The 12,510-nt window shown below is 39.5% G+C and overlaps 1 protein-coding gene across 1 annotated transcript; it reads left to right on the forward strand.

The window, feature by feature from the left end:
- The first annotated feature begins 4,798 nt into the window (after positions 1-4,798).
- LOC106090603 (uncharacterized) lies at positions 4,799-5,469 on the forward strand. Its single transcript, XM_013256847.2, has 3 exons — positions 4,799-4,870; positions 4,936-5,253; positions 5,314-5,469. Exons 1-3 carry the CDS (start codon positions 4,799-4,801, stop codon positions 5,467-5,469), a joined length of 546 nt encoding a protein of 181 aa, XP_013112301.2.
- The last annotated feature ends 7,041 nt before the right edge of the window (positions 5,470-12,510 follow it).

A 12,510-nucleotide genomic window follows, 5' to 3' on the forward strand; every position in this document is an offset into this window, starting at 1 on the left:
TTGTCATAATAACCCATTTGACGTATCTTTAAGAGGAAAAGAGCCACCTAGACTTGAACGCAAATTTCAATGTCATATTCGTAATCTACTCCCTAATACCTTTCATTTGAGTCCCATATAGCCATGGTGGACTAATATGCCCATTTGCGTGTATTTGGGGGTGGGCGACCTTCCATTACTTGGACCTAATGTTTTATGCCAAATTTGTAATCTACTGCCTAACATTTTTCATTTGGTTACTTGGACCCAAATTTTATTACTATATTCGTTTTCTGGTCTCCAATACCTTTCATTTGATACCCTTATTGTGCCCACCGGAACAATTTTTGGATATGGGTGGGGTCCGCCTCCACCCGATATCTATACATTATATAGCCTATGTTTGTGTATGGTCTCAGACGAATATTTCGAGTAGTTATAAACAGAATGACGAACTTAGTATACCCCCATCCTATGGTGGAGGGTATAAAAACATATTCGTATTCTTCCCTCCAATACCTTTCATTTCATACATTAATTGTCGCGATCGGTCCACTTTTGATTTTGGGTTGTGTTTTTGGAGTAACGGTGGAGGGTCCGCCCCTTTCCGTTATCAATAAATTATAAAGCCTATTCCTACTTCCTGACCATATTCGTAATCTGCTCCCGAATACCATTCATTTAAGTCCCATATGGTCATGATCGTCAAATAAACCTATTATAAGGGGTTTTGGGGCCGCGGCGGCCTCCGATGTACTTGGATCCAACTTTAATTAAGAAATTCGTACTCCACTCTGGAATACCTTTCATTTGAATCCCATATTGTCCCGATCGGTTCACTTTAAGGGGGAGGGTCCGCCCCCTTCCCGATATCAAAAAATTATATAGCCTATGTTTCCTTCCAGACCAACCTACACAATCTGTAAAAATTCCAAGGTTATTGGTTCAGCCGTTTTTGAGTCTAAACGGAACAAACAAACAACCTCTAGAAGCTTAAGAAGTCAAGACCCAAGATCGGTTTATATGGCAGCTATATCAGGTTATCGACCGATTTGAACCATACTTGGCACAGTTGTTGGATATCATAACAAAACACGTCGTGCAAAATTTCATTCCAATCGTATAAGAATTGCGCACTCTAGGGGCTCAAGAAGTCAAGACCCAAGATCGGTTATATGACAGCTATATCAGGTTATGGACCGATTTGAACCATACTTCGCACAGTTGTTGGATATCATAACAAAACACGTCGTGCAAAATTTTATTCCAATCGGATAAGAATTGCGCACTCTAGAGGCTCAAGAAGTCAAGACCCAAGATCGGTTTATATGGCAGCTATATCAGGTTATGGACCGATTTGAACCATACTTGGCAAAGTTGTTGGATATCATAACAAAATACGTCGTGCAAAATTTCATCCCAATCGGATAAGAATTGCGCACTCTAGAGGCTCAAGAAGTCAAGACCCAAGATCGGTTTATATGGCAGCTATATCAAAACATGGACCGATATGGCCCATTTACAATACCAAACGACCTACACTAATAAGAAGTATTTGTGCAAAATTTAAAGCGGCTAGCTTTACTCCTTCGGAAGTTAGAGTGCTTTCGACAGACAGACGGACGGACGGACAGACGGACGGACATGGCTTGATCGACATAAAATGTCACGACGATCAAGAATATATATACTTTATGGGGTCTCAGACGAATATTTCGAGTAGTTACAATCAGAATGACGAAATTAGTATACCCCCCATCTTATGGTGGAGGGTATAAAAATACATATGACTATTTTTGATCGACTTGACATTTTAAGTCGATTTAGCCATGTCGGTCCGTCCATTTGTTGAAGGGATAAAGCTAGGCGCATGAAATTTTGCACAAATACTTCCTTTAAGTGTAGGTTGGTTGGGATTTTAAATGGGTCATATTGGTCTATATTTTTGATATAGCTACCATATAAACCAATTTTGGATCTTAACCTGTTGAGCCCCTAAACGCTGCAATTCTTATCCGATTTATCTCAAATTTTGTATAAGATATTTTGTTTTGACTTCCAACATCTGTGTTATGTATGGTTCAAGCCGGTTTAAAACTCGATATAACTCCCATATAAACCGATCTTCTAATTTGAGCCTAAACATTATTTTAACGACTTGTCCTATGACCACACATACTCCTCCACAAATGTGCCAAATATGGTCTGAATGGGTCTATAACCTGATATAGCTGCCACATGAACCGATTTCCCATTTTCAATTCTTAAGCCACTATAGGGCTCCATTCTTATCCAATTTTTGGAGACATTTTGCGCAATGACATCTACTATGATCTCCAACAGCCAAACCAAGCACGGTTCAAATCGGTAGATAACCTGAAATAGCTCCAATAGCTTTGCAAATTTTATCCATTATCCTTTGTTTGCCTATAAAGAGATATCGGGCAAAAAACGAAATCCATGGTAGAGGGTATGTAAGATTCGCCCCAGCCGAACTTTTAATCAAACCCGCTCCACTGAGCTTTCGCTTTCAAGACGTAGAAAAATGTCACCTCTGCTAACCAACTCTCCAATAGATCTGATTGTGTGTACGTTCGTTGAGCCTTCCCCTCTAACAGTTTAACACAAACTTGGATATTCCATTCTACTAAATAAATTTTTATCTATGGCAAAGATAGCCATTTAAACTACCTGGAACAATCATTGTTTAGGCCCGTCTTAGGGTGGAAATTTAAAAAATAATACAGCAAATAAACCGCAACGAAATTCCTACACTTTATTTTTTAGATTTTATGGATATTGATATTTACTTCCAATATGTTTGTTTGGGGGAGTTTTTGGGGTTGGACGACCCCACGCATACTTCATCCCAATTTTTAATACCATATTCGTATTCTACTCCCCAATACCTTTCATTTGATACCCACATTGTCCCTATCGGTCCACTTTTGATTATAGGTGGTGTCTTTGGGGTAATGGGGATGTCCGCCCCTTCCAATATCAACAAACTAAAATGCCTTTTCCTCCTTCCTGACCATTATCGTAATCTACTCCCGAATACCTCTCATTAGAGTACCATATTGTATTTATCGTCCAATAAACCAATTTTAGGAGGTTTTGGGGTCGGTAATATAAAATTCGTAGTCTACTCCTGAATACCTTTTATTTGAATCCCATATTGTCCCGTTCACTTTTATTTTGGGGTCGTACTTTTAGGGCAAAAGGGAGGGTCTGCCCCCCTACCAATATCAATAACTTATATAGCCAATTGCTCCTTCCGGATCACTCCCCATAATCTGTGAAAATTTGAAAGAAATCGGTTCAGCAGTTTTTGAGTCGATACGGAACAAACAAATTTACAAACCCACAAACAAATATGCAAACAAACAAACAGACATATTTATTTTTATACCCTCCATCATAGGATGGGGATATACTAATTTCGTCATTCTGTTTGTAACTACTCGAAATATTCGTCTGAGAACCCATAAAGTATATATATTCTTGATCGTCGTGACATTTTAGGTCGATCTAACCATGTCCATCCGTCTGTCTGTCGAAGCACGCAAACTTTCGAAGGAATAAAGCTAGCAGCTTGAAACTTTGCAGAAATACTTCTTATAAGTGTAGGTCGTATGGGATTGTAAATGGGCCATACCGGTCCATGTTTTTATATAGCTGCCATATAAACCGATCTTGGGTCTAGATTTCTAGAACCTCTAGAAGGCGCAATTCTTATCCGATTGGAATGAAATTTTGCACGACGTGTTTCGCAATGACTTCCAACAACTGTGCTAAGTTACGTTCAAATCGGCCCATAACCTGATATAGCTGCCATATAAACCGATCTTGGGACTTGACTTCTTGAGCTACTAGAGGGCGCATTTCTTATCCGATTTGAATGAAATTTTGCACAAAGTATTTTGTTATGATATTCAACAACTGTGCCGAATATGGGTCAAATCGAGCCATAACCTGATATAGCTGCCATATAAACCGATCTGGTGACTTGACTTCTTGAGCTGCTAGAGGGCGTAATTCTTATCCCATTTGGATGCAATTTTGCGTGGCGTATTTTATTATGACTTTTAACATTTGTGCCAAATAAAGTTCAAATCGGTTCATAACCTGATATAGCTGCCATATAAACCGATCTGGGATCTTGACTTCTTAAGCCTGTAGAGGTCGCAATTATTATCCGAATTGCCTGAAATTTTGTACGACGGTTCCTCTCATGACCATCAACATTCGTGTTTATTATGGTCTGAATCGGTCTATAGCCCGATATAGCTCCCATATAAATCGATCTCTCTATTTTACTTCTTGAGCCCCCAAAGGGCGCAATTCTTATTCGAATTGGCTGACATTTTACACAGATCTCCAACATATAATTTAATTGTGGTCGCTCTAATAGCAGAGCAAATCTTTTCTTTTATCCTTATTTTGCTAAGATGAGATGCCAGGAAAAGAACTCGACAAATGCGATCCATGGTAGAGGGTATATAAGATTCGGCCCGGCCGAACTTAGCACGCTTTTACTTGTTATATATATAGAAGAAGAAGATAGATAGACTAGAACCAGGTATTGCTTCGAACTCAAACGAGTATTATTGTAATTTTGGATGCTACGCATTAATTGAAGTCATTCTTCCATGGCTCATTTCCAACAGGTTAATCTATATTTAACAAGGCAATTGAGCACACGTTATGATTTCATACCAACACAATAATTCCATTATTTCATATCATAAAAATTTATTTTGGAATATGTTCAATTAAAAGCAAAGATATAACTAAACTATAGAAAGAGTATGAAAACATGGCATTGAAGGCAAAAATATATATTTTTGCTTTAGTTGCTAGTATTTTGGTAGTTCTAAGCGAGACCAAGGTAAGAGGAGTCAGGAGAAAATGTTTGTTTTCATTAGGCCATACTAAATTTTCCATCATTCCCAGAAACCAGGCAAAGTGATGTATTTCACCTCTACCAAGGTCGAGTTCAATCGAATTTATATATCCGAACATAGTTTGGATATTGTTGGCAATACCACTTTGGACATTATTTTGAATTTGGCTCAAAACTATAAGTATGATCCTTGGTCGAAAACTGTCATAGCCATGAAAAATCGGAAAACAAACGAATATCGTACCCTACTCGATTATGATGTTAATATATGCTCGCTTTTAGGTAAGGGTAGTGCTACCTACATATCCATGTGGATACAAAACTTTCTAAAATATGGCAATTTGCCTAAAACTTGTCCCATCATGAAGGTATGATAAGAAGGTAACTTCGTGTGGTAACAAAGTTAAAACAATTTTCTATTTTTAAAGGGCAATTATTCCTGGCATGATCTGAAGGTGGATAAAATGAGTTTACCCGGCTTCCTGCCTCCTTCAGAATATCGAGGAAATATAGAAACCTATTTCCGTAAAGGCAAAAAAAGGGAATCTGTTGCTAATATAACTCTGTTAATGGAATTAAAATAAAATGTAAGAGAACTAAACAATTCGTACTAAAACTAAATATGGTAGAGGAAATGTATTGCAATGTGTAATAAAAATTTCGAAATAACATTACATTTAATAATTGTATATCCATCACCCCAGGAGAGGGGGTATACTCATCTAGTCAATCCGTTTGTAACACCTCGAAATATTGATCTGAGACCCTATAAAATACATATATTCCTAATTGTCTTGACATTCTGAATCGATCTACCTCTGTCCTAATGAAGAAGTGTCGATAGCGTTCGAACGAATACTCGTATATTCACTTGAAATTCTGCAACGATATTTCTTATTGATATAGCTCGTAGGGGATCGCAAATAGGACACATCGGTTCAAATTTGGTTATAGCCCACAAATAAACCGATCACGAATTTTGAGGCACTTGAGCCCCTGGAGGCCCCAATTTCCATCCGTTGTGGCACAAGGACTTGTGTTCTGACTTCAAACTCCATGCCGGGTATAATCCGAATCGGCTTATAAGCTGATATAGCCGCCATATAAACCGATCCCCGGATTTGAGTTCTTGAGCTCTAAGGACCTCAATGTTCATCCAATTTGACTAAAATTTAGCAAAACAAGCCTCTCTTCTGACTTTCAACATATGTACAAAGTGTAATCCGAAACGCTCTACAAACTCATATTTACCGATTTGAGATTCTAAGCCGCTATAAGCCTTAATTTTCATCCGATTTGGCTCAAATTTGGCACAAAGACATCTCCTACATCCGTGCCACTTATGATCTAAATCGGCATATACCATCAGTACACAACGAAATATCCATTTGCGACCCCATTAAGTATATACATTCTCGATCGTCATAAAACACTAAGACGATCTAACCATGTCCATCCCTCTGTCTGTTGAAATCACGCTGCAGTCTATAACAAGTAAGAGCGAGCTGAGTTCGGACAGGCCGAATCTTATATACCCTCCACCACGAATCGCATATGTCGAGTTCTTTGTGCGGTATTTCTTTTTAGGCAAACATAGCTCTAGCTCTATTAGCTCTATTAAATAATAGTCCGATTCGGACCATAAATGAACTGAATGTTGAAGACCGTAGCAGAAGTCATTGGGTAATATTTCAGTTATTCGGACGAGAATTGCGCCTTGTACGGGCTCATGAAGTATTATCGGGTGATCAGTTTATGTGGGAGCTGTGTCAGGCTATAGATCGATTCAGACCATATTGGACACTTATGTTAAAGGTCATGGGAGAAGCCATTTTACAAAATTTCAGCCAAATCGGATTAGAATTGCGCACTCTAGAGGCTCAAGAAGTCAAATCCCCAGATCTGTTTATATGACAGCTATATCAGGTTATGGACCGATTTCAACCATACTTGGCACAGTTGTTGAATATCATAACGAAATACCTCGTGCAAAAATTCATTCAAATCGGATAAGAATTGTGCCGTCTAGAGGCTCAAGAAGTCAAGACCCAAGATCGGTTTATATGGCAGCTTTATCAGGTTATGAACCGATTTAAACCATACTTGGCATAGTTGTTGGGTATCATAACAAAAGACGTCGTGCGAAATTCCATTCCATTCGGATAAGAATTGCGCCCCCTAGAGGCTCAAGAAGTCAAGACCCAAGATCAATTTATATGGCAGCTATATCAGGTTATGGACCGATTTGAACCATACTTGGCACAGTTGTTGGATATAATAACAAAACACGTCGTGCAAAATTTCAATCGGATAAGAATTGCGCACTCTAGAGGCTCAAGAAGTCAAGACCCAAGATCGGTTTATATGGCAGCTATATCAGGTAATGGGCCGATTTGAACCATACTAGTCGCAGTTGTTGGGTATCATAGCAAAACACGTTGTGCGAAATTCCATTCCAATCGGATAAGAATTGCGCCCTCTAGAGGCTCAAGAAGTTAAGATCCAAGATCGGTTTATATGACAGCTATATAAGGTTATAAACCGATTTGAACCATACTTGGCACAGTTGTTGGATATTATAACAAAACACGTCGTGCAAAATTTCATTCCAATCGGATAGGAACTGCGCACTCTAGAGGCTCAAGAAGTCAAGACCCCAGATCGGTTTATATGGCAGCTATATCAAAACATTGACCGATATGGCTCATTTACAATACCAACCGACCTACACTAATGAGAAGTATTTGTGCAAAATTTCAAGCTGCTAGCTTTACTCCTTCGGAAGTTAGCGTGCTTTCGACAGACAGACGGACGGTCGGACATGGCTAGATCGACATAAAATGTCGCGACGATCAAGAATATATATACTTTATTGGGTCTCAGACGAATATTTCGAGTAGTTACAAACAGAATGACGAAATTAGTATACCCCCCATCCTATGGTGGAGGGTATAAAAATTGAGTCCAAGTAATTGGGGAGCCGCCCCGACCCCAAACCCCCCCCCAAATTGGTTTATTGGACGATAATGACAATATGGGGCTTGAATGAAAGGTATTCGCGACTAGATTACGAATATGGTGAGGAAGGAGGTATAGGCTATGCAATTTGTTGATTTTGGAGGGCGGCGGACCCTCCCCCGTTACCCCAAAAACGCCACCCAAAATCAAATGTTGACCGATAGGAACAATATGGGTATCAAATGAAAGACATTGGAGAGTAGAAAACGAATGTGGCATAAAAACTTGAGTTCAAGTATCCAAGGGGTAGCCCAAGCCCGAAAACTGCTCTAGATAGACATATTGGACGTATATATCAATATAGGACTCAAATGAAAGGTATTCGGGAGTAGATTACGAATATGATATAAAAACGAGGTCCAAGTAATTGATAGTCGCCCCATCCCCGAAAGCTCTCCAAATGGGAATACTACTCAACCATAGCTTGATGAAACTCAAATGATAGGCATTGGAGAGCAGATTATGAATGTGACATTAAAATTTGTGTCAAAGAACCTAGGTGATTCTTAAATCGCCTACAATAGGTTATTTGACCTATTAAAACAATGGGGAATCAAGTGATAGATTTTCTTGAGTTGAGTGCGTTTTTCAAATTTGTGCTAAAGTGGCAGTGTGGCGCCAATCATGGCAACATGAGGTTAAATTAAAGGTATAAGGTTGTGTACTGCGAATCTGATATCATTATTCTGCTCATATATCTAGCGAACTACCTCATCCCAAAAAGGTGATCAATTATAATGACCTAACGGGGCACTGTGTGATCTAATTAATGTGTAGGCCGCCATAGCCACGAAATTATAACATTCAGCGTGAAAGCAGGAGGTGTAAACCTTAACGATGAGGTTGCAACCATTTTTAGCTCACCGATAGACGAACTATCGCCACCGCTCCAAATATATATCGTTTAATATGGCAATTTAATATGATTTAAAAACAAATAAAAAGCCGTTAAGTACGGCCGGGCTGAACTTTGGATACCAACCACCTCGGGTATATATGTAAACCACCTTTCAACAAAATTCTGTGAAAATTTCATACCTTATGTCCCATAGCAGTTATATCGAAATATGTTCCGATTTGGACCAAATACTAATAAGTACAATTCAATATACGACACGGATGTCGAAAATCCGAACATAAGTCACTGTGCCAAATTTCAGTGAAATCGGATTATAAATGCGCCTTTAATGGGGCCAAGACTTTACATCGAGATATCGGTCTACATGGCAGCTATATCCAAATGTGGACCGATTAGAGCCAAGTTGCAGAAAAATGTCGAAGAGTATAACACAAAGCACTGTCCCAAATTTCAGCGACATCGGACAATATGGGCCCAAAACCTTAAATCGAGAAATCGGTCTATATGACAGCTATATCCAAATCTGAACCGATCAAGGCCAAATTGAAGAAATATGTTGAATGTCCTAAGACAACTCACTGTCTCCAATTTCAGCAAAATCGCCCTAAATCGGCGGATCGGTCTATATGGCAGCTATATCAAATCAAGATCGATATGGGCCAAATTGAAGAAGGATGTTGAAGGGCCTAACACAATTAACTGTGCAAAATTTCAGCAAAATCGGATAATAAATGTGTCTTTTGGGCCTAAGGCCTTAAATCCAAATCTAGACCGATCTGGGCCAAAATGAAGAAGTATGTCGTAGGGCCTAACTCAAGTCACTGTCTCAAATTGCAGCAAAATCGGATAACAATTGTGGCTTTTATGGGCCTAAGACCCTAAATCGTCGTATCGGTCTATACGGGGGATATATGAACATATAGTCCGATATGGTAAATATTACTCAGAGTGATAAATATTACTCATCAGCATGTATCTTTGTTATGACAACCTATCGGTCCTTTGAATAAAGAACAAATAAAAAGTCGTAAAGTTCGGCCGGGCCGAACTTTGGATACCCACCACCTCGGGTATATATGTAAACCACCTTTCGTCAAAATCCGGTGCAAAACTCATACCTTATGTTCCATAACAGAAATATGTGGAGGGGATTAACTCTTTGTCCACAATTTCGGCAACATCGGACAATAAAATCGTTTTTTATGGCTCCAAAACCTAAAACCGAGAGATCGGTCTATATGGCAGCTATATCCAAATCTGGACCGATCTAAGCCATATTAACGGAGGATGTCGAAGGATCTAAGACAACTCACTGTCCCAAATTTTAGCAAAATCGGATAATAAAAGTGGCTTTTATGGGCCTAAGACCCTAAATTTGAGGATCGGTCTATATAGCAGCTATATCCAAATCTGGACCGATCTGAGCCAAATTGACAGAGGATGTTGAAGGGCCTTACACAACTTACTGCCCCACATTTCCGCAAAATCGGATAATAAATGTGGCTTTTATGGGCCTAATATCCTAAATTGCTGGATAGGTCTACATGGCAGCTATATCCAAATCTGAACCGATCTGAGCCAAATTGACGGAGGACGTCGGGAGCCCAAGACAGCGCACTGTCCCAAATTTCAGCAAAATCGGATAATAAATGCAGCTTTTATGGGCCTATGACCCTAAATCGGAGGATCGGTCTATATGGCAGCTATATCCAAATGTGGACCGATCTGGGCCAAATTGACGAAGGACGTTTAAGGGCCCAACACAACTCACTGTCCCAAATTTTAACAAAATCGGATAATAAATGTGGCATTTATGGGCCTAAGACCCTAAATTTGAGGATCGGTCTATACGGCAGCTATATCCAAATCTGAACCGATCTAAGCCATATTGACGGAGGATGTCGAAGGGCCTAACACAACTCACTGTCCCAAATTTCAGCAAAATTGGATAATAAATGTGGCTTTTAGAGGCCTAAGACCCTAAATCGGAAGATCGGTCTATATGGCAGCTATATCCAAATCTGAACCAATCTAAGCCAAATTCACGGAGGACATTGGAGGGCCCAAGATAGCGCACTGTCCCAAATTTCAGCAAAATCGGATAATAAATGTGGCTTTTATTGGCCTAAGACCCTAAATCGGCGGATCGGTCTATATGGGGGCTATATCAAGATATAGTCCGATATAGCCCATCTTCGAACTTAACCTGCTTATGGACAAAAAAAGAATTTGTGCAAAGTTTCAGCTCAATATCTTTGTTTTTAAAGCGTGATTTCAACAGATAGACGGACAGACGGACGGACATGTCTAGATCGTCTTAGATTTTTACGCTGATCAAGAATATATATACTTTAAAGGGTCGGAAATGGATATTTCGATGTGTTGCAAACGGAATGACAAAATGAATATTCCCCCATCCGTCGGTGGTGGGTATAAAAATAGAATATAGGAATAAAGGAAGGATCTAAAAGCAAAAAATTTGGTATCCTCTCCAACATAGCATAAGCGGGCGCAGCAGAGCGGGCCGGGCTCAGCTAGTATATATATAACAAGTAAAAGCGTGCAAAGTTCGGCCGGGCCAAATCTTATACACCCTCCACCATGGATCGCATTTGTCGAGTTCTTTTACCCACATCTCTTCTTAGGCAAAAAGTGTTATATGAAAAGATTTGCTCTGCTATTAGAGCGATATAAAATTATTATCCGGTTTAGACCACAATTAAATTATATGTTGGAGACATGTGTAGAATGTCAGCCAATTCGAGTAAGAATTGCGCCCTTTGGGGGCTCAAGAAGTAAAATAGAGAGATCGATTTATATGGGAGCTGTATCGGGCTATAAACAGATTCAGACCATAATAAACACGTATGTTGATGGTCAAGAGATCGTACAAAATTTCAGGCAAATCGAATAACAATTGCGCCCTCTAAAGGCTCAACAAGTCAAGATCCCAGATCGGTTAATATGGCAGCTATATCAGGTTATGAACTGATTTAAACCTCATTTGACACAGTTGTTGAAAGAAAAAACAAGTAAAAAGGCGTTAAGTTCGGCCGGGCCGAACTTTGGATACCCACCACCTCCGATGTATATGTGAAGCACCTTTCTTCAAAATCCGGTGCAAAACTCATTCCTTATGCCCCATAGCAGCTATATAAATATATGTTCCGATTTGGACCAAATACTAATAAGTAAACGTCATTGTTCAATTGTATATAACAAAATAATATATACGACACGGATGTCGAAAAGCATAACATAAGTCAGTGTGTCAAATTTCAGTGCAATCGGATTAAAAATGCGCCTTTTATGGGGCCAAGACTTTAAATCGAGAGATCGGTCTATACGGCAGCTATATGCGAATCTTGATCGATCTAGACCAAATTGCGGAAATATGTGGAAGGGCTTAACTTAACTTTTTTTCCCAAATTTTCGGCAACATCGGACAATAAATGCGCTTTTTATGGCCCCAAAACCTGAAACCTAGAGATCGGTCTATATGGCAGCTATATCCAAATCTGGACTGATCTGAGCCAAATTGACAGAGGATGTTGAAGGGCCTTACACAACTTACTGCCCCACATTTCCGCAAAATCGGATAATAAATGTGGCTTTTATGGGCCTAATATCCTAAATTGCTGGATAGGTCTACATGGCAGCTATATCCAAATCTGAACCAATCTGAGCCAAATTGACGGAGGACGTCGGGAGCCCAAGACAGCGCACTGTCCCAAATTTCAGCAAAATC

This window comes from Stomoxys calcitrans, chromosome 1, assembly GCF_963082655.1.
Source record: "Stomoxys calcitrans chromosome 1, idStoCalc2.1, whole genome shotgun sequence".
In the NCBI taxonomy this organism is placed as follows: domain Eukaryota; kingdom Metazoa; phylum Arthropoda; class Insecta; order Diptera; family Muscidae; genus Stomoxys; species Stomoxys calcitrans.